This window comes from Cariama cristata, unplaced genomic scaffold, assembly GCF_000690535.1.
Source record: "Cariama cristata isolate BGI_N322 unplaced genomic scaffold, ASM69053v1 scaffold7527, whole genome shotgun sequence".
Lineage (NCBI taxonomy): Eukaryota > Metazoa > Chordata > Aves > Cariamiformes > Cariamidae > Cariama > Cariama cristata.
The window spans coordinates 1-26,158 of record NW_009627016.1 but is presented as its reverse complement, the minus strand read 5'-3'; the positions used below and the strand labels follow the sequence as shown (position 1 = coordinate 26,158).

Below are 26,158 nucleotides of genomic sequence, written 5' to 3'. Positions count from 1 at the left end.
GAGCCTTCAAATAATTTTAATTCGAAGGCTGAATAAAACCTTTGGTTTGTGAGTGTTCACTGGTTCAGGCCCTTTGGCTGTAAGCATATTTTTTTTTTTTGCTATTTTCTTTCCATGCTCTACCAAATACTTCCTGTATGACTTCAGGTGATACACACATCAAGTGATTGAAGTGAGTCACGTTATCATTTGCAGTATGAAGATAACAGCAGCTCTGTGGCAGAGCTATGCTAAACCTCAAATGCAATATTTATAAAACAAACCAACATTGATATAAACAAACCACAGTTTTCTGACAATATTTGGTCTGTTCTTTTCGGAGTTATGTTCAAGGGTTTCAGCAGTTTCTTAATGTGGGCTGCATTTACTAATAAATTACTTTCCCGGTGGGGCTGAGGGGGGAAGCTAGCTTTGGGCTCAAGCCTTTTCTTGAGTGCTGTGCTTCGATAGTGGCACGCAGGTTCAGGGTCAAGTGTTCATTGTGGTGGTGGTGTTCTAAAAACACCCCAGAACTCTCTGATGTAGTTGATGAAGTTGGTTTTTCTGTTCCTGTAGCCTCCCGTCCTTAGGCACATGGGGTGTAGAGCTGCTTCAGGGCCTTCTGGCAGCATGAGCAGTCAGATGATTGAGGTCCTGCATTAGCAGCTTCAGATGAAAGGTTGTAAACTCTGATATCACCCAGCCTGTCCTCCTTCCCTCGGAGCTGCGCAGCCTTGGTCAGGATGTTTCTAGAATCTAATCATGTCAGAGTAGAAGTGCTCACGTTAGCAAACCATGTGACCAAGGGAGAGAAGCAAGGATGTTGCCTGTTTCTCTATGCAATTATATACTTTAAAATCAGTTGTTGGTGGTTTTTTTTTTTCTTCTCAAGTTCTTTCAATGAGGAAGGCTATCTCAGCCTCTTTCTTCTAGTTTATTTTTTCTCTGTTGACTGCCAGAGATCATGTTTGTTTATGCTGAAGTCTGGAAAGGTTACAACAATATCCATACAGTTACTGTGTTCTTCTAGAACTGAGGTCAGAGTCCAGCTCAGGACAGAAGGGAGAAACACATTTCAGACATTTGCCAACAGGATTTTTGCTGCTTGGCTTCATTCACAGGAAGGCGAATGCTTTCAGAACCTTTTCTCCATAAGTATTAGCAGTCACAACGTATGTTGTTGTTAGAAGATCTCCAGCAATAAGGCTGTTTATGCAGTAAGGAGTGTTGCGTGCTGTTTCTGGAGCTCCTCTTTCATTGCTAGGTAGGGGAGGGATGGAGCAGGTTGAAATTAAATAGTGCTGTAGTGGTGATTTATGATCTCTGCCCATGATGAGGGTGAGAGACCACCCGTGGACCACAGAGCACAGCTCCAAGCCTCGCTGTGGACTAGACCAGTTGGAATAGTGGTGATACTGGTCGCTGCCACGGAGAAGCACAAGGTAGAAACTGTCCTTGTCTTTGCTAGGTGGGGTGCAAAAAGAGATCATCAGCTTATTTTTCCTTCTAGTTCCTAAATCTCTGTGCCGTGGTAGGTAGGTGGATGTGTGCCTGCACGTTAGAGCCTGCTTATTTTTCCTTCTAGTTCCTAAATCTCTATGCCGTGGTAGGTAGGTGGATGTGTACCTGTACGTTAGAGCCTTTGACGGAGGTGCATTTGTAAGTGTGTGGGGACCTTGCAGAGGCAGGTGGTTGTTGGAGGACATGCCTTCTAGTAGGGTGCCTTTGCCTCGGAGCCTCACGTGTGCTGCGGCCGCAGGGCAATGCGGTCACAGCTCTCTCCTGCTCTGGGACTGTGAGCGTGCGCTCACACATCAGGTCACTCACTTGCATTTGGTGTAGAGGACTCTGGACCAGCAGAGAGGTAAAGCTGCTGGCCTGCGTGTTTGTGAGTTGCAGGAGTTGCAGTGTTGGGGGGCAGAGGAGAGGTGCCTGATGGCTGATGTGCGAGACTTGAGGAGGGTGAGTTATGTTAGTCCAGAAAAAGTGCGTTCCTTGTGCCACCTGATCTGCTTACATGGACTATCTGCCTGTGCTCTCTAGTACGGTTTTTGGATTTGGGTACTGAACAAGGCTGCCATTTTTCCATTCTCAAAGTGTAAGCGCTTTGTTTCATTGCTCCAAATGAAATCCTGGGACCTTTCCAAAGTGGACTGCTTGAAAGATGTAGAGCATGGGCAAAGAAGACAGAGAAAAGGAAATCTGTGATAATTAATACTGTTCTGAAGCAATTTTTTCTTATTGCCAGTGTCAGGTACCTCCAGTGCATGTGCGCCTCAGTGTGAGCTCAAATAGCAGCTGATATTTAAATTCTCTTTTCTTTGTCTAAAAATACACCCACAGACATGTTTTCCTCTATGTTTTGTAGGTGGTACTGGCAGAAGGAAAAGAGAGTGCCCTATGTGAAATTTATGGAGGCAAATTACCCGCCCGGGTTCAGTTATGAAGATTTTGGGCCACTGTTTACAGCTGAATTCTTTGATCCCAACCAGTGGGCAGATATTCTGAAGGCTTCAGGTGCAAAATATGTCGTCTTAACTTCAAAACATCATGAAGGTGAGTGAAAGGTTTGTGAATGTTAGTAACTGTTGCATTTCTGTCAACAGAAGAAAAATCCAGGTGACTTTCTTGCCTTCTGAGAGAGAGAGAGAAAGCCAGGCAGACTTACCTGCCCCAACCCAGCCAAAGAGGAAGCAAACCACCCAAGAAATGTGCGTGCATTTTCCTGACTCTTACACAAAAACTATGGCCATGAAGCTTGCATAGGAGGAAAAATAGATTGTGCCATTGTTCCCTTGCTATAGGTAAGACAGCCTGAAGCTGTGGGGGCAGCTGAGCTTCCTGTAGTAGCCATAGTTTATTTTTTATTGTGCAATTTATTGCTCAAGGAACCACAAAAGTGAATTCTGCACTGTTTAACATATGGAGAGCTACTGTGTACAGGCAGTTAATGAGCTACATAGGTTTCTTCAAGCAATTTAGGAGTATGTTCCAGGGGTCAGCTTCAGAGTTAGAAATGTACACAGGGTGCAGCTCTTCCTGATGCAGCGCATAGGAGCCAAAACCTTGAACCAGGTCTGTAACTTTACAGGCATGATTGATTTTTGGCACTGTAATTGTGAGATGCTTTGCAGAGAAAAGTGAAGAAAAAGAAAGTGGTTGGAAGGAAGCATGGTAGCAAATGAAGTGTAAAATACTAAGATGCAATATGACAGTACGTCTAGTGAATGTTGTTGGTCTTTGGGGAGATGTGGGTTCGAGACTGGCAACTCGTAACTTGTGAATTTTAATCTCAGCTCTGACACACATAAAATCTTGATCTTGATTATGTCCGTGGTGTAATTCCCAGAGACTTCAGAAGAACCATGATTCATTTCGTCTGTCCTGTAGCCTTGGGCATGAATTTTTAGCTTGTTCATCTAGTCAATACAATTACATTTATCCAGTTCACAAAAATATTCCAAGATTTATTAGGCAATGAGTGTAAAGCAGCCTGAAGGTGAGAGTGGAGCTCCTCTGGCAGCGGTCTGAGTCTGCAGTGCAGTAGTACTTGTCGGTGCTTGTGCTGGATTGCTGGATGTCCGAAACATCAATCCTGGTGTTTTAAAAACTGTTTCAGGAGTTTTTGCACTCTGCTTACATACATGTACAGAGTAGTTGATTGAGCTGTTATAAATGTCAAGACAAATGAAAAGTGAACATTTGTGTAAGATGTAAACAGTGTCTTTGAATGCAAATGATAGCATGTGCATTCTGCAACTGGGAAAGCATTTTATCTTCCAATTGTTGAATGTGTATTCACAGGTCACATTTGATGCATTCAGCAAAAATGTAGGTACCTTGAAAGTTGCTGTGTTTTTTGGTTAATTTAATTGGGACATGTCCATGGAATGAACAATTAAGGAGAAGGAATAATTATCCTAAGCAGTACAGAACTGGAAAATATAATGCATGTGTGTATGTATAAAAAAAACCATAAATATATCTGGTGTGGTGTTCTGATGTTATGATTACTATCATCGCGCATAAACAGATTATAGGCATACTTTATAACAAGATAACAATATTATTACATATATAATTTTTATTATTTTGTATTTAGTTTTTGCAGCAGACTTGCAAACTGCTTTCCAGAAAGAAGAACTATAACTTCCCCTCTTCTGCTTCCCTTTCTTACCCTTCGGTTTTTCTCTTTTCAGGCTTTACTTTGTGGGGGTCCAAATATTCTTGGAACTGGAATGCTGTTGATGTGGGACCAAAACGAGATCTTGTGGCTGAACTAGCAACATCTGTTAGAAACAGGACTGACCTGCATTTTGGGTTATATCATTCCCTGTTTGAATGGTTTAATCCTCTCTTCCTTGAGGATGCTGCCAATGTCTTTAAGACAAGAAAGTTTCCAACCAGTAAATCATTACCAGAACTCTATGAAATTGTGAGCAAGTACCAACCAGAAATAATTTGGTCTGATGGGAATGGGAATGCACCAGACACTTACTGGAACAGCACTGGTTTCTTGGCTTGGCTGTATAATGACAGGTACATCATGATGATGGTTTAGCTCCTTGTCTGAAATTCTGCTCTGTGTCTAATTTGTCTCATTTTCTGTATATTTTGTGGAACCTGTTACCTCTACTGACAAGGACTCGAGTAAATATTAATTTTCTGGAAACACAGAATCCAGGTCTTCGCTAGAACTATCAAAGCTTGCTTTAGAAAAAGACTGTTTTATGTTTTTTTACCACATTAGCAAATTAATCAGTTAAGATGGTATTGACTGTTCTGCCTAATCATATTCTTCCCTGAGTATTGTCTACTGCACAGACAAACAGGATAGCAGGATAATTTTGAGAATACAGGTATGTTGTTGTCATCACAGACTGAACATCTGGCAGCAGATGTGAAGCACAGGCTGATTTCTGGCAGGCCTTTTGTGAAAGTCTGGAGCATATTTCCCGATCTGGACCTTTTACTAGCAAAGGATGAGAACGGATTCCTGAAATTGCACTTAATCTAACTGTAGTAAATGAATAGTACAGAAGTCATCCTAAATGTTAGCTTCTGGGAGGGGTGTGTGGGGGAAGGAATTCCACTGGCTCTGACTGCATTTTATAGAATAAAAATCATAAAATTTCTTTGTTTCCAGTCCAGTCCGGGACACGGTTGTGACCAATGACCGCTGGGGAGTTGGCAGCATCTGTAGGCATGGCGGCTTCTACACTTGTAGTGACCGGTACAACCCCGGCCACCTCCTGCCTCACAAGTGGGAGAACTGTATGACTGTTGACAAGAGGTCCTGGGGGTACCGGAGGAACGCACAGCTCGATGATTACCTCACCATCCAGGACCTGGTGAAGGTACAGTGGGACAAAGGAGTTGCCTGCAACTTCTTATATTCCCTCCTGATTATTATACTATGCTATATAACATTTCAATTATGTATCTACTTTTAGAAAAAATATTATTTTAATTGACTAAGGAATTGATGAAATAATAAATCATTTTGTTCATTGGCAGCCTAACACTGGCAGGATGGAATATCCATGTCACTCTTGCTAATATATAGAAATACCTAAGAGAAAAATTATCTAGTAAAAATTCAGTCAGTTTCTTGGAAGCCGTTTCCCCTGTGGGTAACTGGCCAAGGACTGATCTGGGTAGCCTCGTTATTTCCTTGTATATACTAAGTTTTTCTGGTAACTGCGCCTCTTAAGTTGAGGAGAAGCAAACAGTTGCAGTTTCGCAGTCCGTGTTTAGGAACTCGTGATTGAAGGCTACATCTTTTCCCCCTTCTAGCTAGAAAGTTTGTAACTCTCGATAGTCATTTTACCTTGTAGCGAGAAACTTTCTTTTCATCCCACTTCGTTTAAAGAAAAAAACTCAACATGCTTATTATAGATGTACAGATAAACACTAGCAGATGCAGACAGCTGGTGATAATAGAACATTGATTCCCTTTGCTAGTCTAAGGTAATAAAGAAAGATTTGAAGCTTAGGAAAACTGAATGAAAGGAAGACTGATCGATCTTTCAGATAAATGCATTTAATTGCAAAATTCAGCTAGCGAGGGGAAGATTGTTGTTGCTTAATCCAAATCTGTTCCTAGTGCTGTCCTCGCAAAAGATAATTTCAAATTGAAATAACCTCTTTTCAGGGGCAGAAGATTTAAATTCATTCAGTAGCCTGTCTCCAGCTGTCTGTTGCTCAGACTTGCACATCTCAGTCCATCATCTCTGGAGGGCAGTGTGGATGTGAACACAAATATTTATGGACTCTGTAGAAGGCTTCCTTGTGTTTTACAGATGTCTCCGTAAAATAGGGAGAGCATCAAACAGAGGAAGAAGGAGGAAGTTACTTCTCTCAGCTTCAGTAAAAACGAAGTGGCGTTTATTAGCCTTATTTCTCCTCTCATGTAGAGAAATCATCTATCCATTCTATTGGTAAAACCCTCATGAAATTCCTGCAGAAGCTGAAATGTTAAAAAGTTGTAGGATCTGATTCTAATGTAGATTCAGACAGACATATTGGTGCAAAAATGTATTTTGGGGTGTCTTCTGCCGTAAAAATTGACAGCAGAGCTTTGTTTGATGGGGGCTTGAATTTTGTATTGACTGTTGGGATAAGCCCCAAAGTCTAAACGTGCAGCAGTAACATAACGCGTTCAGCTCATCGTTCTGAAGCAGTTATGGCAGACTTTAGAAAGTACTTAAAATGTATGATTTCATTAGCCATAACCATATGCTCTGTGTATGTGTTTAAAAACATTTCAGCAACTTGTAGAAACAGTGTCTTGTGGAGGAAATCTCTTGATGAACATCGGGCCCACTCACGACGGTCGCATCGCTGTTGTATTTGAGGAACGCCTGAGGCAGATGGGTGCCTGGCTGAAAGTCAACGGAGAAGCCATCTATGGAACGAAACCATGGAGAGCCCAGAATGACACGGTCACACCAGAAGTGTGGTAAGGCTACTGACTCAAAATGTAGGCTGTGTAAAGCAGCGGCAGTGTATGTGAAACTTTGAAATTCTTAATGACTTGATGCTACAGAAATCACCAGCTTCATTTGTAGGCTGAGAAGAAATTAACCCTTTTGTCAGTTTAAGTAACATAAAAGTGTGTATAAAGCTGTAGGTAGATGATAGGTGTCAGAGACCGTAGGTTTGGGATGATGCCGAGGCTGAAGGGAAGGTTGCAAGCATTTCCTTAGTGATGTTGTGCTTCTTAGTGTAGCTAGCAACAGAAACTATGAAAAACAAATAAATCCAGCAATATAAAACTGCTATGAAGTGTTTATCTGTACAAAGGAATACTTGATGTCACTGTTTAGAGAGAAAGAAGAGAGAGAAAGAAACTAGAAATCAGTCTAGCATATTCTGCATTTCTTCTTAAGGCAAAAATGCACGGGAAGGTAACGGCAGTTGTTTGGTCACTAAGTTCAGGCAGCCTCTGGACTCTCCTCTGTCTTTGTGCCTCGTAGCTGCTGTAACGTCTTAATGATCCGTCAGGGTTTTCATCTTGACCCTCCTCTCTGCCTCAGTGGGCCTTTTGTCTCCTGTTCCCAGGAAGATCTGGCAAGCTGGCTTTAGCCCTGAAATGCTGAACTGTTGACTCCTCTTTAGTAAAACCACTTCCAAGAGCAATAAAAAGTGTACCTAAATGAAGGAAAGAGGGAGGAATGTTTCAAGTGTATACCACAAGATTTCCAAGGACGTACTGTAGATAATGTATGCTGAAATAAAATTTTTAAAAAACTAGCTGCGCAAGGTGGAAGCTTTATTGTCACACGTACTCTTGTTAATTATTTTTTTTTTTACTGCAATGTCTGTATGTTTGTGTATAGACGTGAATTACCGTATTTTTTCTGAATAGAGCCCACAATTACCTGTTAATGATTCTCCCTGCCCTGCAAGTACCCCTTTCCTGTATGGCTGAGCAGCAGTGAGCTATTACATGCTAAAGTTCTTTAATAGTCTCTATTACCTCTAGCTTGATGGAACATATTTTCAAGGAACAGTACTTTATCAAAGGGTATAAATTGTCTGAAAAGATGGTTAAGTGTGTGAAAATGTAATTAATGCCGACTTTTCAAATCTGTTTTTCCAGGCTTGAAAGCAGTCTATATATCACTTTGGAAAATTTACAAGTAAAAACTGACGTGCATTTCTGTTCCCCACTTCCAACCAGGTACACTTTCAGCCCTAAAGAAGGCCGAGTCAATGCCATCTTCCTTAACTGGCCAGTCTCTGGGATTCTGGAACTGGGGGAGCCACAGGTTAAGCCTGGAGAAACACAGGTAAAAGCCAACACCCCCCGCAAACTTCCCCTTGAGAACAGGGAGGCTGTTAACACAAAGTGCAAGAAATGAACATACTCTGAAGGAAAACACCTCTAGGATTTGTCATGTTCCATCGTGTTTATTTTAGTTTCTGGCATCTTTGGGAATGCATAGCTCTTGGGACACAGTATGTTGGAAGAGACCCAGCAAAATGTTTGTTTTTTGTTCCGGGACCTCCTTGTCGTAGTCCTCCCAGTGGGACATTTCTTCTCCAACAAAGTTAGACTGAGTTGTTACTGGGCTATGTTTTAGCTTGCAAACTAAGGATCATAAAAAGAGGCCAAATAGCAGGGGAAAAACTCTGCTGCCCCTCCTGTTTCCTGTTTAGACTCTAACTCGGCATGACCTTTCTTGATTAAGTAGCCATCCTCATGACTTTGGCAATAATGTAATTGCCCTAACGGTGCAGTAGTTTCAAGGCAAAGCCTTGCACAAAGGGAGAGTGCACTGTGGTTTTCGTTGCCCAGGGAGGCTAAATAATAAGTCAGCGTGACCCTAGGTGTGTGTCTGATGATAGCAAGCGGGGCTCAGAAGTTGAGGATGCGGATGCCACGCGGGCATTAGCAAGTAGTGTAACCCAGTGGAAGCAGATTTAGCGAGCAGAACAGCTGGTGATCAGGATGTGATAGCAACACCGTGCGTTTAAGGTGGGGATTCACTTTGGCTTAGCTCTGTTCTGGGCTTGGGCATTGGATGTCCACTGGCAGCTGAAATGCATTAAGGGTGTTTCTGGACTGCCTCTTCTGGTCTAGTTCCATACGAAAATAATCTACTTAGTGCCAAGACAGCCCTGTGGTAAGGAAGACAGCGTAATTTCAGAAGCAATGTAGATGCATCTTGAATTTTGGAGAGGCATCTAGATTGTAGTGCACAAGAGAGTAATGTTCCTCAGTGGTAGAGACTGGTCTTCAACTGCTCCACTGTTTTTAGCACTTCACCAGCTAGCGTAAGAGTCTTGCCATAAAACTGATTTGTGTGGTTTAATGGAAGGGTTCTTCAGGTCAGCTCTGTTTGAGGTATCTGGCTGCACGCTAAGAAACAGTGATGCTCATTCAAAACTACAAGTTCCACTGTGGGAAACAGGCATTTCAGAGACAGGCAATACAAACCTGCGTACCGCGTGGCACCTAGATCCCTGCTTAGACCCAAATCCCACCCCAAATACTTCTGAAAAGTGTCTATGTACCTTTTGCAACCCTAAGTACTTCTCAAGACCCAACATCACTAGCTTTATTACTTACATATCTAATTTGCAAATATTTTTCTATTATCTTTAATAATTATCATTCATTTGGTTGGTAAGTAGCATTTAAGGCTAATTGGATAGTGAGGTAGCGATGGATCCAACATATCTTTTGTCAATATTGCCATTATATGCACTTTGAAAAGGCGCTGTTCTAATTACAGTTTATGTTTTGATCGCAGGTGAAGCTGGTTGGCTACCAGGAACTGCTGAAATGGGTTGCACTGGGAGAAAAGGGAATCATTATAGCTCTACCTCAATTAACTCCTAAGCAATTGCCATGGCAGTGGGGCTGGACTCTACAACTGACTGATGTAAACTGAGCCATCACTGCTGGAGCCTTGGGAAGTAGGGAATGCTGATGTTGTGCCCAGTTTCTTTCTCATCACTGGTTTCTAATTCTTACTTGCTTGATTGAGAAACATCAGTAATTTCACTTTTTCATGACAGGTGGGCTGTTATTTAGAAGATGGAGTGGAATGAACCTCACCTGAAACCCAGCACTAGGTAGATGAATCTCTGCATACAATTTGTTTGAACTTGTGTGAAAAAACAGCATCTGCCTTGACCTCTCCACTCTTTTTATCCAGTTTCTTTCCAAATTATGTGAAGAACGGGGCAGGGGGGAAATGGGCACTAGATTTGTGAAGCCATGAGAAAGAACAAAGGTAGCTCAAGCCAGCATTCAAATGCACAGAAGTCAGTTGTATACCTTCTTTCATGCAACAAACCTAACTGTACAGTTTTGTGGAAGTCAAAACTGTCAGTTTTTCTCTAAAACTTTTTCCATTTGTCCGTAACAACTGGCAGCTGGTAGTTTCAGCTGAGTAGGGGAATGTATCTGCAAGAACAGTCCTCCAAGGGTTAGGAATTCATCACAAACACATGGAGGCAATGCATATGTACATCTTCCTTTCTTATCATGAAAACCATTCATTTTACAAGTTCTTACTCTGGAGTAATTCTACCCATTACTGGGGTACAAGTAAAGTGGGAGGGGGTTTTTGCTGTTTTCTACAATTTTACATGGTTAAAGCTGACTCTTGTTTACAGCCATTGTTTTTACACAGTTACCGGGTGCCTCCTGGGGACTATTAAACAAAACATACACTTCAATGAGTAAATTTTTTAAAAGAGAGGAATAATCCAGCGTCGCTAGGGATCCTCAGCTTTGGCAGAGAGACAACATTTTAAGCAGAGGGTAGACTTGCATCCAACTTGCAAAATTCCCCAACCGAGCACGTGTCAGGAGTTGTGGGGCCAGAGTGGCAGTGGGAAGTTTGCAAAGAGGGGGAGGTATAGGACAACAAAAAGCATGAATTGTTTCAGGGCAGAGATCAAAGGTTTATTTTTCCCCGAGTAATGTTAATAAGTGCAAAACTATTACTATATAAGTTAAATTTATTCTTTCAACTATGTCAAGATTTTAAGTGATAGGCCAAATGAGGCTATTGTCTTGCCTGCTAGTAACGTTAATACACACGCAAATGTTACATTAAAATATTTTATTACAATACAGACAGTTGGGCTCAAAATCAATACAAATTAAGATAAAATATTTACAAGTTGATGTGTACAGTGTAGCTGTTTGAACAGCATAAACAAGAGAACTTCTAAAAATCCACATCCCTTTAGTATTAAGTAGCAGAGAGCGAGCACCTCCCCAGCTTGTTCAAGAGGAAAGTGCATCAGTTGGCAAAGGCTTTCTGAAGAATGGGAGACTCTCTGGAACAACATTTGTAAAGTCAGAAAAAGAAAAACTTGGGCGAACTAGAATACCTTACTTCATTCTGCTACTCTGTGCTATTCTTAGATCACGGTCATTAGTTTTTCTTCCAAAACGTACACGCTCCAGGCAAACAAACAGGTTGTTTAGTAACTTGTTGTAATACTGCCACCAGATGCCTTTCAGAAGCAATAAAAATCATCAAATGAATTACGGAAGAGTTTAACCACTGTTTTAATAGAAAACTCTTTACATACAATGATTCTTGCAACAAGAATATTTTTAATGGGTGTTTGAAACAGAATTCTATTAGAACAAATATGGGCTCACTCCCACTTTTTTCAGAACGTTCTTTCTGCTGGTCTACCACTCCCACACCACTATAAAATTAACCCAAGTCTCATCAGTAGTCACAAGGGGTTTGTTATAAATACACCATCTATTCCTATAAATACGCAGTTCATTTCTCTAGTTGCTGAGGGGTACTAAAAGCTTCATAAACATTAGCAGCAAAATCTTTCACTTGTTCCATCATCAACAGGTCCTGGAAGAAATTTAAAGAATAAATTTGCTTTAATCAAACTCATCCACCACTATCCTGGTTTTGCTGCAGTACGTAATTCATCATGAGAAAAGCACCTGTCGCTCCCCCCAAGACGTAACTCTCTTTCTTGCTTTAGGAAGGTTAATGAGCAGAACTGCAAGGAGAACCAAGTCAACAGACCTTTTTGTGCTTCTGCACACTTTAGCAGAGGGAAGAGGTTCTAGAAAAATTTTCAGAAGATACAAGTTTACAAAAAGTTTAAGTTATGCCAATTGTTTCTACTTTTTTTTAAAGCCACTGAAATTAAACAGAATGAAGTACGTTATTAAAAAGAAATATACAACATTTATTTCCAAATTTTAGTTGGGATATTTTAAATATGCAAGATTCTTACCTGAACAAAGTGACTGGGTGTTTCACTGCATACCGAATGGATCTGTCCATTTATTATTGGAATTATCTTGGCTAAAGGAAGACTGACGCTGGAAAGACTAGAAAAGAACAAAAAATACTGACCTAAACCTGCTCTGACATTAGTAAAGCCACTAAACTGTGATTATTACAATTACTTTTGAAGTAGTAATTATTTAGAAGAGTTGAAAGACTGCACACTAAAATGTACAGATGGAAGTTTTTTCCCCCTTTTTTCATGTAATATAGAGAAGAACCAAAGCAAATTTCTGCTGCTGTTCCTATTACACACAGTTTCACACTTGCTTCTCATCTCTGGTTTAGCCAGAGTCTTTAATGTGCGTCTGTAAACAGTTGTTAGAAGTGCCGGTCTACAATCTCACGCTGTTTCCAACTCTAAACCAGGCTTAGGACAGACAGCCAAACTACAGCCTTTGGGATGTTTTAAGTGATGTAAACAGTATATATTTAAATTAAAACACCACTCTTTGAGAGCCATGAGTTATTAAAATAAACATACATAAACCCAGTTATTATTCAAGGTTTTCATTTTAGTATTTTAGAAATCATATTTGAAGGATTTCAACTCAGCTTTTGGATTTGTAACACTCTGACTGCATTGTTTAAAACCAAAGTTAACTTCAGGATAAAAGCTATTTTTAAACAGTCTCCTAGGAAGAGGTAGAAGATCCTGAACGTGAGTATCTTTTTTCAGTGTAGGGGAACGCTATCTGTCTTTCTCACGGCCTGACAGGGCAGGTGCTGCAGCACATCTCCCCGTGGGGTAGCTCCTCTGGAGCTAGAAAGGCAGTCTGCTTGGAGAGTGTTCAGGCAAAAAGCCGAAGGTAGGAGGTCTTCTGATTTCTGCTTTTAGAGCTCCAAGTGATGGTGGGAAAGATACCTCATGTAAATTCTAGCAATTTCATGGGTGGGAAGAAACATGCAATACTCCTAGCTGTCTGCTTGGCCGAAGTGAGGAGACTGTGTTTATTCTTGAAGAGTAAGAAGCAGAATTATTTCCAGCATGAGACCTTCAAGTAGGCAGGAAAATCAATAGCCTCTTTTTGAAATTCCCTGTAATTCACATGAGAACCACAACAAAAAACCCCATTTACCTATTTACAGAGCCATTCTGAGAGAGGTCCTGTTCAGTAGGTCTAAAAAACTCTGCTATATTGTCCAGCAGTCGACTGAATCCTCTATTTAAACATGTGCTCAAAACTGTACTGAAGTCTGGACTGAAAAAAAAAAGAAAACAAACCAACAAAAAAAACGGTTTGATTCCTGGAATTTATTTTTCAGACCAAAAAACCCTGCAGGTATTCAGTGCTACAGATGTCCCTCCTGTAAGGGAAGATGTACGGCAAAAGGCCGTTGGTACAGCCACCTCGAGAAAGACCAGCTCCCCAGTAACTCTGCGGCAAATCAGTCAACCACCTCAACTCTACCCTAAGATTACAAAACCCCAGATAAATCTAAAGCATTCCTCCCTTCTCTTTCTATATCTTATAAGTAATAAGACAGAAGGGAATTACCTCATCCTTAAAGAGCCCCTGATCTCTAGCAGCTAAATTGTAAGAATAGTTTGGCATTTGGCTCAATTCCCTCACACTCAATGTTTATTACAGAAGCCTCACTTCGGTAGCTCTCTGCTAAAAGGATGCATACAACCACTCTCAAAACCATGCATTAAAACTAAATTCTGATAAGCGAAAACTGGCATTCGTTTTATCAAAGCAAGTAAACCCAGTAAAATTACTCTCCATTTACCCTGCTTTAGCAGTAGAACTTCTCTGTTCCTGCACACCTACAGAAAAGGTGCGGAAGAGAGAAGGGACTCTGACTGGGACGGACATCCTGGTCATCTCATTAAGGCAGGATTATTTCTTACAAATAAGTCTCAGAGCTCTCAAATTTTTAAAATCCCAGCCTACAATTAGTGAATATAAAAATTTAATGCAGCAGAGCAGTCGCATTTTGCAAATGAAAGTCGACAGCTTTTTATATGAAACTAATTGCCTTACATAAGCAATAGTTGTGAGGAGGAGTTTAATATAACTACAGGAGACTTCTCTATACCTTTCTAGCATATCTCTAGTTTCATTAAGTAATTTAATTGTAGCAACGTCTCTCTCTGTGAGTCCACAGGCCTAGAAAAAGCAAAGACAGTCACAATTTAGAAAGAAATCCATTGGCAACCGCAAGAGTAAGAGTAGAAATAGAACAGTTCTGTAGCGTGAAATTAAGTCAAGATGTACGAGTCAAATCTATTTAAAAGAAAAGATTTATTGTCATAAATCAGATTCTTTATGATTTGTATTCTAATTTTCCTTTTAAATGTTCACTGTAGGATTTTTTTTTTAGTAAAAACAATATTAGCAGGAAATACCAGACTAATTGGGCAAAGTATTTTTCCCACTTCTGACTTCCAAAACTGAAACAAACCCTGCGTATCAGCTAAAGTTAAAGGGATAAGTGCCTGTAGTCACACACTGAGGCCTAAGTTTCTTCTTTACACTAGTGTAATACTAAGTTAAGAATGAGTTTTCTCCAACCTGTGGTGCAGATGGAGACAAACACCTTTAGATTTAGGAAATTACTTTAACATTATAACTGAGATTAGATACGCCTTTCTCTTGACTCCTGTTCATTTTCCAGCCCAAAGCGATGCAGGACTCCAGCACACCATAACCTTCCTGCGCATCAGTCAAGGTGCTACAACTGTCCTTGATCTCTGCTTTGCCGGCACACGAGTGCAAGGTAATACAATTTAGCTTATGGCTGAGTTAAGCTGCATCGCGTTACAGTATACATCACAGGCTAAAAGCAGTAATTGGGCTGTGTTTCTGAGCTCAAAGCTGACAGTCTGAGGATAACACTTGTTTTCAATCAAATCTGAAGAAAGCACAGCTTTACTTTGCCCAGATTAAAGAGATAAGGATGACTGTGACACGCCTTTCCCTCCCCCAAACAAACAAACAAACAAACAGAGACCACAGAATGAAAAAATGTAGGCGAAGGAAACTGAAACAAGTACCTGGGTAGCCAAGGGGTTTTCTTCATCTGGCATCAGATAATGACATAAGGGAGAGTAAGATGCAATCTGATCTGAATCTTTATGTTCCACTACTTCCCTGATATCTTTAAGTTTCTGTTCCAGCTCCAGAAGAGATAGGGTGTGCTTAAGGGAAATACTGGAAAGCAGAAAGACTACAGTGTTGATTGCAAAATGAATAACGACGCTTTCTCCTCCTACCAATAACATGTTCACAAGTAACAGGATCCCAGTCTGTGATACTGGTTTGGCAGGCAGACATAGCCTGCTGTAATAAAAACATTGTTTTGGAAAAAGTCAGTATGCCTTTCTTTTTCATTTTTCTTTTTTTTTTTTTTTGATTCTAATAAAACTCATTGTTTTGGGATCACAATAAAACTTAAAAGCTAATCACAGAGGAAGAGAGACTCTTACCTTCCAAAAACTTTATGGACAGCTTGTTTAACAATAGTTATTAGCTCAGTCAGTCCTAGAAGGAGGAAAGTGTCAAAATTATTCTAATTATTTGCTCAAGTCTAGAAAAAAGTAGAATTTTGTAAGCGTAGTTAGCTCATAATAAGCACCATACCATCTCCTAAAAGGTGCTGAATACTTGATAAATATTGCTGCTGAACTTCAAGGGGAGCTAGTGGTGTCTGTGGGGGAAAAAAACCACAACAGTCCTGTGAGATGTCAACAGTAGAGAACAACACAAAAATCCTTTCAAACCAGTTGTGACCAATTTCCTTCATCTTTGTAATACCCTGCAGCAGATGGATTCCCCCATTCTCATGCAACTCTGTCACTTCCAACTCTCTTCCTGCCATCAACCCATGGACCTTTTGCAAGTCCTCTGGCATCCTTCTCTTCATCTCTCTTCCACCTTCAGTGGCACAGAAAAATCTTTCACTTTTCATTCATATATAGGAGTCTCTTAAAAAACTCCATTGCTGGTGAAACTAGACCCTTCACCACCCCAAAAATTAAAGCTAGTGGAATAGGATATTTATGCTCAACCCTAACAAAAGCTTATCCGACAGAAAAGCAGCTTTCAGGAACTGAGACAGGCTCCCGATTTGCTCCCGCCGAGTGCTTCAGAGCTGGCCCTGCCAACCCACTCCTCTATTGGAAAAATAACAGAAAGGAAACGTGTTTCTAGTCCAAACTCATCTTCCCCTTTTAAAAAAGCTTTTCCGGGTTTCACAAAATGAAGCACGACCTCCATCAACCCTGGCCTCCCTAATGAAAGCTCTTCTCGGCTCTGCCTTGACACGCTGTTCCTTGACTCTCAGCAGGAGCTATCACGGGGAGGCACATCAGAACTAATCCAAGTTTGCACCCATTATTTTTAGATGAGCCGTCCACCAATTTGCAGATCTTACTCTCTACAACGGGTGCTTGCTTACTACGGGATTGATCTATTTTTATTGAGCAGCGATACATACACTGTATAAACAAAACCCAAGTGTTCTACCTTGCCTGGCCCCACCAACAGACATTTAGGTAGACGGAGTTAAACAAAACAGTCAAAATTTCAAAGACAACCTTCTTCTTTAATCCTAGGAAAATTTAACTGAGGGAATTCATGTATGTGCTAGGAAGACCTAGGCGTTTATGCACATTTGCACGCATATCTGGGATCATTCACACGGTATTACTGTTTCACAAAAAATTAATGAAAGCAAAGAAATTATTTTCTCTTGGTGTTTAGATACAAAGTAACCTTCTTTAAGCAATACAAATGTGGACAAAAGGTATTCTTCAATATTGCTAGTATTTTGTTCAGCAACGGTATCACCAAATCATCCCAATTTAGAGGCTATTGAAACACATCAATCTCTCTTACTTCCCATAATGCTTCCACATCTCCCACTCTTACAAGAACTCTTTGTTTCATTGCCATACTCCTAAGCTATGCCCTTTTTATCTCTCACTAAATAATCCTTTCACTTCCAAGAAAGTGGAAGTTCAACTTTTGAAACAAAACCAAGAAACTTACTGTGCCGTTTTTGCAGAGTGCAGCATTATCTAGGAAGATGTAACCGCCAATAATATTTAACTGGACTCGCAAAAGAACTACTAGCATACAGGTACTATATACAGCTACGATGCTTCTCGTGAAACCTTGAAAAGACACAATAAAATAATTTCAAAGTCAAAGAAATAAGGGTGAGTCAAGGAGAAAGAGTGCTCTCCAAGACTCCAGAACTGCTGATGATTTTTAAATAGTCACATTTATTTCATTAGTTGTCACAACACACATCCAAGATGGTCATGAGTCTAATATGTGCTAGAGCTACAGCTAAAGTGTCCCCCATTTAAAGTCCTATATTAATATAATTTTGCATCTACACAAGTTATTTTGGGAAAAAATAAAAATTATACAAGCTGCTCCAGAAGGAAAATGGATGTCTGTTAAATCCTCTTTCTTCATTAGGTCAGGAAATACACACAGTGTGTTAGCCCTCATCATGCTATTAAGAAACAGAAGGCGTAAGAGCAGCTTAGGAATAAAGTTACCTAAGGCAGGAGCAGCTAATATCTAAAGAAAGAAAATGAAAATGAGGATCAGCTACCAGCCACTAGGCAACAGCGGACATGTGGGAGAAGTGACATGAATAAATATGGATGAATGTTGAGTAGCAAGGACATGGGAAGAAAGGAGCTGATTCAGAAGTAGGATCTGTGAAGGTGGTGTGAAAAGGAGAAAGGAAGCCAAAAGGAAAGACAAACCCAAGGAGGTGATAGGGATAACAAATGGTACCAAGGACTCAAAAGTAGCAAAAAAAGCTCAGTAGTAGTCACTACATAATTATCCAACTTCACTATTCTTCCCTCCCTTCCAACTGCTTCCATCACCCAACAAACAAAAAGATGAACCAAAGGGTGCATAACCACTGCTATGGTGGTTCTCTCCAACAGGCTTGAAAAGAGGAAATTGCCGGCCGTGGAAGGGCTGGCCTATGTTTCTGAGTGATGTTTTCTGTAGGTTCGGCATAGAACTTTCTGCAAAACTGGTTTGATTTTTTGGCGATTGCACAGAGGGTTCTCACAAAGTTTTCTGGAGCGGGGTAACATGAAGGCCAATAAAATTCTTCACCTTTGTCTCTGAGCTTCTAACTTCCCCTGGGGCTACGACAAATTCCTTCATGAGGAGCTTTTGGGAGGGGGGGCAGGGAGGAAGTTTGCCATGTAGTGCGTTATACCTTCTTCATATCTACTGAAACAACAACCTGGTGTAAAGTGTGCATTTTAAAGGGTGTGAGTAATTTTCAATTTATGCTAAATATTATGCAGATGGCATCTTTCATTTCCACTTACTTATTATCTTTAAATCCTCCCATATTTCTAACTTGTTTGCTGGCCTGTAGGAAACACAAATGGAATATTAAACATTAAAAAGTATATTTTCCTTGGAAATTAAGAAATACGTTAAATGAAACAGCAGTTCTCTAAGGTGAACTCATTTTACTACTATAATTATTCAGATCAGATTCATGTCTACATTGATTTGCTTCATTCATGAAAGCAGTATATAAACAATACGCTATGAAGTCACAGAAAAGATATTCAAACTTTAATGTATAAATGTAGCATTTAGTGATGTCAATTATACACTTATGTTATCAATTATACACTTATATATATCTCTGTCGTGGAAGAAACATATCGTGAAAGTCACTTAGAGAAACATTTGGTAATTTCTTAGGATCAGAATTAACACATAAATACCTAGGGCGGAAAGTTCAAATTAACCTTGATTTTATAGTAACCTAGTTTATAAAAAAATAATACATTTTTCACTAGAAATCATTTCTCTTTTAAGGCATAACACATGCACTTCGGCATTAGTTTGCCCATTATATCACTTACAACAACGAATTTTGCAGCTCACCGCTATCAAATAATGCAAATGAACTGATATAATAAATTATGAAGTCCACAGCTCCAAAAAGACAGATTAAAAAAAGGGTAGCTGGGAGAGATACAAGGATCCATGGCACACACAGAAACAGTTAACATGCTTCTCTTTTTGCAAGCTAAATCAACAGTTTTAAAAGCTATTCTAGAGCAAACCAAAGGAAAGACTGTTAAAAAATACAGTAATATTTCTATAGATAGAACACATAACAGGACTCCAAACCACATTTGTTACTTATCAGTGGCAAGTTTTCCATGCCAACTGAAGAGAGAAAGAGGGGCCAATACATCAACGTCAGCCAACTATATTTGCACCTATTCTGTCAAAACATTTTCCAGAGCTCATGCTTACAAACTTTCTCCTCACAACGTAAGGGAACAGCCAGGTAACAGTTTAAGTCTGCAAGCATTAAGCCTGACAGTGGAATTGGATTTTTCAGTCTTCATCTGTTGCAATTGAGTCAGACTCAGCTGCTACTCAAAACTCAGCTTTGAGTTCACATTTATTTATTTGGAAAACCATTACCTGCTATGGAAGCAAAAAGCAATGCAAACAAAAAAACAGAGGTTTGGAATAAAGCTAAGTGCTGAGCAGGTGGGAGATACGCAACATCTGCAAGGCGACAGCAGCAGGTACTTGGCCTCATCTCATTCCCTCACGTTGCTTTGGAAAGAGGAGGACAGAACGAGCAAGAACATCTGTGCTCTCATGTGCCGCTCCCTCCGTAAAAGTTTCTCTGGGAGACTGAAGCCTTCAGCCTGCTTGCACCCCCAACGTACCACTGGCCACCCCAAATTACTAAAACAATGTAAAAGGTTTTAAATTTATGGAAGTGAACAGATTTTAAGTAAAAGGAGTTAGTACCTAAGCCATAACACGATCTGTAACATAGATCACATAGATCCATAACATGTTAAGCCATAACATAGATTACGTGAGAAAAAGAATACAGCTTCAGGGACATTACGAAAGGTAAATCTCCACATCTACTCTTTTGTATATTCAACAACAACGGCACTCAAAGGTCTGCAGCCATTTGAGTCATCTTCTCAAACGGAAGTGCGAAGAGAACAAACCTACTTCCATGTGTAGCACAGGAACGCAGAGCTGCTTCAAAGAATCACTTCAAAGCGGAATGAGGCCCGATGGCCAGTCCCATGATCTGTGCCTGCCCAACCCCTTCTCTACCTTTTCAGTTCAAAAAGTTCAACCAGCTTCCTCCGGCTAAGTCAAAAAAGGAAGCATTAAGACCCAGACTCCACAGTAAGACACACTCTAAATGGACAGCCACGCTTACAGGATATCGCATGTAACAGCATTTAAAAAAACATTTGTTTTCAGAAATGCCTAACAATAAAATCAAAAAGTCTCATTTCTGTTTTCACTGGGATTATTGGAATTCAGAAGCATGTCACCATACCTGTAAATGGTTTCAACTAGTCAACAAGTTAGAGACATTATATATATTTTGATAAAAGAATGCACACTACAGAGAACAAACCAAGGCATTCTATGTCCTCATCACTGAACAAAGGATTACAGGCCTTTGTAGACTATTTTGCTGCACTGTCCAGAAGACAAAGCTGGTGGTCCATAAGATCTCTTATTCGTTCAGGTCAAATCTTCATTGAGTAAAACTCTTATTGTGACAAATATATTAAATATTCCATTAAAATTAACTTTTCCTAATTTCTTGTTGTTTGGGGTAAATAGTATTCAATTACAGCTGCAAATTCTCAGATAATCTATTATAAAAATCGTTCAGGCTGTAATTCCCACTTTAAATATCACGTTTGCTGCCTTGTTGTGGGAGTTTTTTGACTGAAAAAAAAGACAATGACTGGATAGGCAACCTATTAAATGCTGGACAGCTGAAGTTATAGCTATATAAACAAGCTAGTGGGAGGTAAACTAGAAAAGCAGTCTAGAGTGAGTTAGAAACCTTGTGTTAACTGCCTACATAACACTTCTACTCCATGCCAAATGCCAAGCAGCTCACTCTGCTTTTAAGGTAAGCTATTATGCACTTCATGTACTTAAAAATACGCTCTTTGTTCCTGCAGTTATAAGGAAACCAAAGGTGTTAGTTCTGACAGGGAAGCATTCCTCTCAATGTATGACATGCCCCTATTTGTTCTACTTCAAAAAAGAAGAAAAAAATATTACTTCTCATAGCTTACATCTATTTGCAATCTCATCTTGGATACCTTCCACTACTATTCAGGTCTGACCTTGACAAGATTGCATAAACATTTTTACAAACATGACATCAACAGCTCAGTCAAGATCTCCTGTCCTGTTTAAGAGAGGACTAGAACCTCTAAGTACTTTTATCTGTCCATCTTATAAGCACTTCAACAAAAAACATGCCTCTCACTGCAGCATCTTGAAGGAAGTATTATTTCTTGTAATGTTTGGGAAATGCCAGCCGTACCTATCAAAATACATCTAACATGACACAAAATATTTACGTAGCAATTTCAAAATACTTTAAAACTAGTGACTCATAGGACACAGAACCAAAATCCTGCATGCTCTTTACATTATAAATATATACCTTGAAAAAAACCACCTCATCTTGTAATCAAAGCAAGTGATCTTTAACACAATTAACAAAACAGTCTTACCTATTTTTAAGAAGAGACGTGAGACTCTCAGAATTTAATTGATGCATTAAGGTATCCCTCAATGCTGGAAGCATTGACAGCACTGTTATTAAAAAGAAAAAAAAAATATATCTGTCAGCATCAAAAAAGTCTTCATAAGCCTATCCCCAGCTCTCACTCAACAGCTGCTATACAACGTAAATCCCACTGCTCAACAGGCAGAGCGGGGAGAACAAGCGAAATAGGAAACCCTGGGAGTACTCGGAAGTGCAATTACCTCCTTGTCTCTTAGGAGCTTGGGCACAACGCTGCCCTTACGTGGCTACGTGTCTTTGTTGGCTCTAGCTGCAGATGCGTACTCACATCCTACATATCTACATATACGTGCCTTCAACTCCCCAGAAGAAAACCTGGCAAAAATCTACACTGTTGCATTTCTCCAAATAAGCAAAAAAATCCCCAACAAGAGAACCATATACAAACAAATACTAAGAACATAACAAATACTAAGAATAAAGTATGAAACATCTTGACAAGAATGCATGCTGCTGGACAGAAGGTACTTTGTACACTGAAGGGCAAAGAAAAACTTCATCCTTGCAGTAAAACCAATCCCAGCACTACAAAATGGAAAAGATGAAAATGAAATACCAATTGGTCAGGGTAAACAAGGCGCACAGAAAGCATCTGCAGCCACCCAAGAAGCCATTACAAATTTGAACAGGAAAAGAAAATGCTGCCCAATTTGTTTTATAGAAATGGTTTTGAATGGCCTACATTTACACGAATGACAAGGATTTTGTTAAACTCTCCTCTACCACCTCCTCTCCAAAAATCCAAAGACCAGTGCTGTCATATAAATACTTTCACTTTTTGCTCCCCAGCTAGTCAGGTACCTTTCAACTGTTAAATTGAGGGAACTAACAGGCTGACATGCTCCATATTTGTAAATAAGAATTACCCACCATCTCTCTGTGTAGCTTACTAGCAACATGCTATAATAAATAAAACAATCCTGCTGTAAATTCAGTATTGTTTGAATCTGGGTGCTGTTTCATACCTCAATACCACATGCAGTTTAGGGCAATACACAAAGGGTCCTGAAGCGACAAAAAATTGTAACCCGCATGTACATTTGTTCACATCATAGATGGATAAGGGTTCAGATGATCCCTAGAAATCCCTTCAATCTTCTATTCTTCAGATTCTGTTCTTATTATGCAAAATGACTCTATTTATGCACTAGTATTTAATTAAGATTTTGAATTCACCTACACTTCTTGTTCTTCTTCCATCCTGTCAATATGCAGTATAAATCCCCAAATAATTCCACCTATCAAGAGCAGTAGCTATTTCCTTATCTTACCTGTCATATTGCATGTCCTCTGGTTACTTTCAAAATGATGCTGCCTTCGTGCTTGGGCAATGTATTCAGCTGCCTCTCGTTCTTGGATTTCTCTGATTTTCTTCTGCCCATATTTTCCCAGCAAATAGACTCCTACAGAGAGATTTTCATATTACAAGCTGCTTTAAAAATGTGAGGAAGGCCCCTTCAGCCCCTTTCTTTGATTTTAAACCATAAGGGTGCATAGTGGGTTTTCTGGGATATGTGGGTCTTGAGTATTTTAATACTAATGGACAAAGTAACACTCCAAAATAATGTTTTCAAAATTATTTAAAACATCAAGGCTAATGAAGAAACTTTCCTGAGAAGAGGTATCTTGCCTTTCAAAGAAAGCATTTTTGGTGCTACTGCAATGTGAACAACTAGCACCTAACAGACTGAAGCAAATATTGAGAAAAAAACGTAGGGTAACAAAAACAAAGAATAGAGAAAATAAACTGAAATGCATAGGTCTAGAGATGGATGAAAATTTAAATTTTTTTAAAATATATCTTTCTAAAGTTACCAAAAGTTAGAGATAAAACTCAAGTCTTAAAAATCAGGTAAGAGAAAAACGTTGCAGACCAACACTTGCTTTGCTTGGTGGTGAAACTTCCATAGGAAGAACCCTAGCGTGGTGGGGCTGGTTCCTGCTCTCCAGCCCTACTCTTCTACCCTTGAGGATCGGATCACCCCTCATCACCCTCACTATGAATCTCCCTTTACACAAAGACCCACCAAAAATTTCTGCTCTACATCTCCTCCTCTCCCAACATACATCCCTTTGAAGTTTCCCCCAGCTGCCCTTCCCACACGACCAAGGTTCAGAGATCTCTCCAGGCTGCCCGCAGCCCTCTTCTCATCTTTCCTCATCTCTGTCCCCCTTCCTAAGCCATTCCTCAAGATACCACTACATTTTTGAGACTTATCCTCAGTACCTTTGCCCACTGCAAGCTCCTCCACCCGGGGCCGCTCATAACATCTGCTATTCGAGTTCATTCGTTGCACTGGCAGCAGCAGTTACCTCTTTATGTTTGTAACAAGTTCTTCTCATGTTCTTTCATGAAAGAAGCAGGGGTGGGAGATAGGGGAGGAACAAACCCAAGTAGAAAAGACTACTGTACAAGTTGATCATCTTCTGTCCACTGGGGAGCAATCCTACAAGTACTGAAACTCCTCTACAGAGCGTTAGTTCTGACTCTGTCAAGTCAATAATGGCACACAGAAGAAATCTGAATATCAAATCAAGTCTTTATTTTGTTCCACGAAGCACTTTCAAAAGTCGTAAACACAGAGCCACACTGTGTTCTTCAAAGTTCAATTTTCACCTTTCAAAGTTAATATCTGAATGAATGAGGCATTTAACAGTTGTTGAATGCTGAAAGTTTTAAAACTATTTTTATAAGCCTGATACACAAAAACAAACAAACAAACCCCCAAATTCCCCCAGATTTTGAATTCAGCTACTTTTTGTGTCATCAAAACCTTTCAATGCATTCTTCGAAACTATCGTCAGTATTTCCAAAGGCTTGTCAACTTTGTGCCCCAATATTCACAGTTGCAAAAAAATCTGGCTATTCATATCAGCAGTTCCCTAACACGCAACTACAAGCCAGACCAGTTTGGAACAACTACAGTCCCTTCCATTTATTTCCCAAAAGCCTCATAAAATAAAAATGGGGAAGTCACTCTCTCTTGCTTCAGCCTTTAGGCAGACTGACCATTTGCCATGTGGAAGATTCACCCTGTTAGATGGAAACTTTAATAATTACGGTGCCATATACATAGAACGCAGTTTTACCACTAAATTGTTAACCAAAGTGAGACTTCATAAATAACAATTAATTATTTTTCTCTAAAAAATTATCAATTCCTATCAAGAATATCTATTTAGAACACAACTGCCAGGGTACCAATTTTTTTTTTCAGCTAACATACTGAAACAGCAACAATTTTTAGTATTAGTAAATAATTTTTGAACACAAGATTTCTCCAATCATTTTATCCCACCACATTTTTCACGTTACATTTACACAGTCGCTTGTCCAAATGATTACTTTTGTTCATTTTCCCCCTGCAAAATAAAACCTTTACCTCCAGGTTTTGTGGCAGAAAAGTCAAAAGTACAAAAAAAGACCCTTCCAGAAGGTACACAGGACCCAGGCAGACATGCAAACAACCCCAAAAGAATCCCATCCATGCCCTGGAGCGATGTGCCGGAGCAGCACCTTTCAGATTGAGACAGCTCATTGCTTAACACTCGGTTGTGAAAGCTGTGTGATTACTCCATGCTAAGAACGCTTGTGCCTCGTGAGGGTCCAAAGTTGCAGTAACTGTCGTCCAGGTTTAACAAGGAGTTTCCAGAAAAACACACTTGTCTAAAATGATACACCACCAGCTACTAGTAGTCTTATTTCTCCCCACCTCCCCTGGACTAAGCCATAACTTTGACCCATCCCTAACAGATGTGATTTACTCTGGCTTATGGGACATTTCAAGGAGCTGCCAGCATGGGAATCGGTCTGCACGTGTGTTCACATTTTCCTTTAGAACAACCAGATGTATCTATATTGATACACACAGCATTAACTCAGAAGACCTGAAAAAAACACAGACTTCTAAGAGGTCCAGGCTGAACGCGTCACATGAAAACACTGTCACCTGGAGTCGGAAGCAGGATCAGAGAAAGCCACATCCCAAGAACTGCCATAATGTCAAGTCAGATAACATATCTGTAAGAAACTAAAACTAATCCAGGGAACTGCAGGCCTGTGAGCCTGACCTTGGTGCTGGGGAAGGTGATGGAGCAGATCATCTTGAGTGCCATCACGTACAGGACAATCAGGTGATCAGGTCCAGTCAGCAGGGGTTTATGAAAGGCAGGTCCTGCTTGACTGACCTGATCTCCTCCTATGACAAGGTGACCTGCTCAGTGGATAAGGGAAGGGCTGTGGGTGTTGTCTACCTGGACTT

General features: G+C 40.1%; 2 protein-coding genes across 2 annotated transcripts; one reads left to right on the top strand and one right to left on the bottom strand.

Annotated features, from left to right (window-relative positions):
• The first annotated feature begins 2,324 nt into the window (after positions 1 to 2,324).
• Positions 2,325 to 9,903, top strand: FUCA2 (fucosidase, alpha-L- 2, plasma). The gene is made up of 6 exons (XM_009704280.1): positions 2,325 to 2,535; positions 4,179 to 4,518; positions 5,126 to 5,336; positions 6,750 to 6,940; positions 8,165 to 8,273; positions 9,741 to 9,903. Exons 1-6 carry the CDS (start codon positions 2,325 to 2,327, stop codon positions 9,879 to 9,881), a joined length of 1,203 nt encoding a protein of 400 aa, XP_009702582.1. The 3' UTR covers positions 9,882 to 9,903.
• A 1,482-nt stretch (positions 9,904 to 11,385) lies between these two features.
• On the bottom strand, positions 11,386 to 24,058 carry PEX3 (peroxisomal biogenesis factor 3). The gene is made up of 12 exons (XM_009704279.1): positions 23,924 to 24,058; positions 23,168 to 23,318; positions 21,823 to 21,904; positions 18,595 to 18,638; positions 17,273 to 17,397; positions 15,863 to 15,929; positions 15,709 to 15,763; positions 15,277 to 15,433; positions 14,319 to 14,389; positions 13,355 to 13,477; positions 12,223 to 12,319; positions 11,386 to 11,828 (listed from the first exon to the last, which is right to left on the bottom strand). The coding sequence occupies exons 1-12, from the start codon at positions 24,056 to 24,058 to the stop codon at positions 11,745 to 11,747; spliced, it is 1,191 nt and encodes a 396-aa protein (XP_009702581.1). The 3' UTR covers positions 11,386 to 11,744.
• Between the last annotated feature and the right edge of the window lie 2,100 nt (positions 24,059 to 26,158).

Bases quoted from the DNA above. Each gene is read 5' to 3' on its own strand.
- PEX3 (XM_009704279.1), bottom strand. From the start codon at position 24,058: ATGAGGAAAGATGAGAAGAGGGCTGCGGGCAGCCTGGAGAGATCTCTG. The intron at 15,930-17,272 runs GTAAGTTTCTTG...TTTCCCCCACAG, and splicing joins CACTCTGCAAAAACGGCACA to ACACCACTAGCTCCCCTTGA. The intron at 12,320-13,354 runs GTAAATGGGGTT...GTTCTTTTCTAG, and splicing joins CAGAATGGCTCTGTAAATAG to TCTTTCCAGCGTCAGTCTTC.
- FUCA2 (XM_009704280.1), top strand. From the start codon at position 2,325: ATGTTTTCCTCTATGTTTTGTAGGTGGTACTGGCAGAAGGAAAAGAGA. The intron at 4,519-5,125 runs GTACATCATGAT...CTTTGTTTCCAG, and splicing joins GCTTGGCTGTATAATGACAG to TCCAGTCCGGGACACGGTTG. The intron at 8,274-9,740 runs GTAAAAGCCAAC...TTTTGATCGCAG, and splicing joins TTAAGCCTGGAGAAACACAG to GTGAAGCTGGTTGGCTACCA.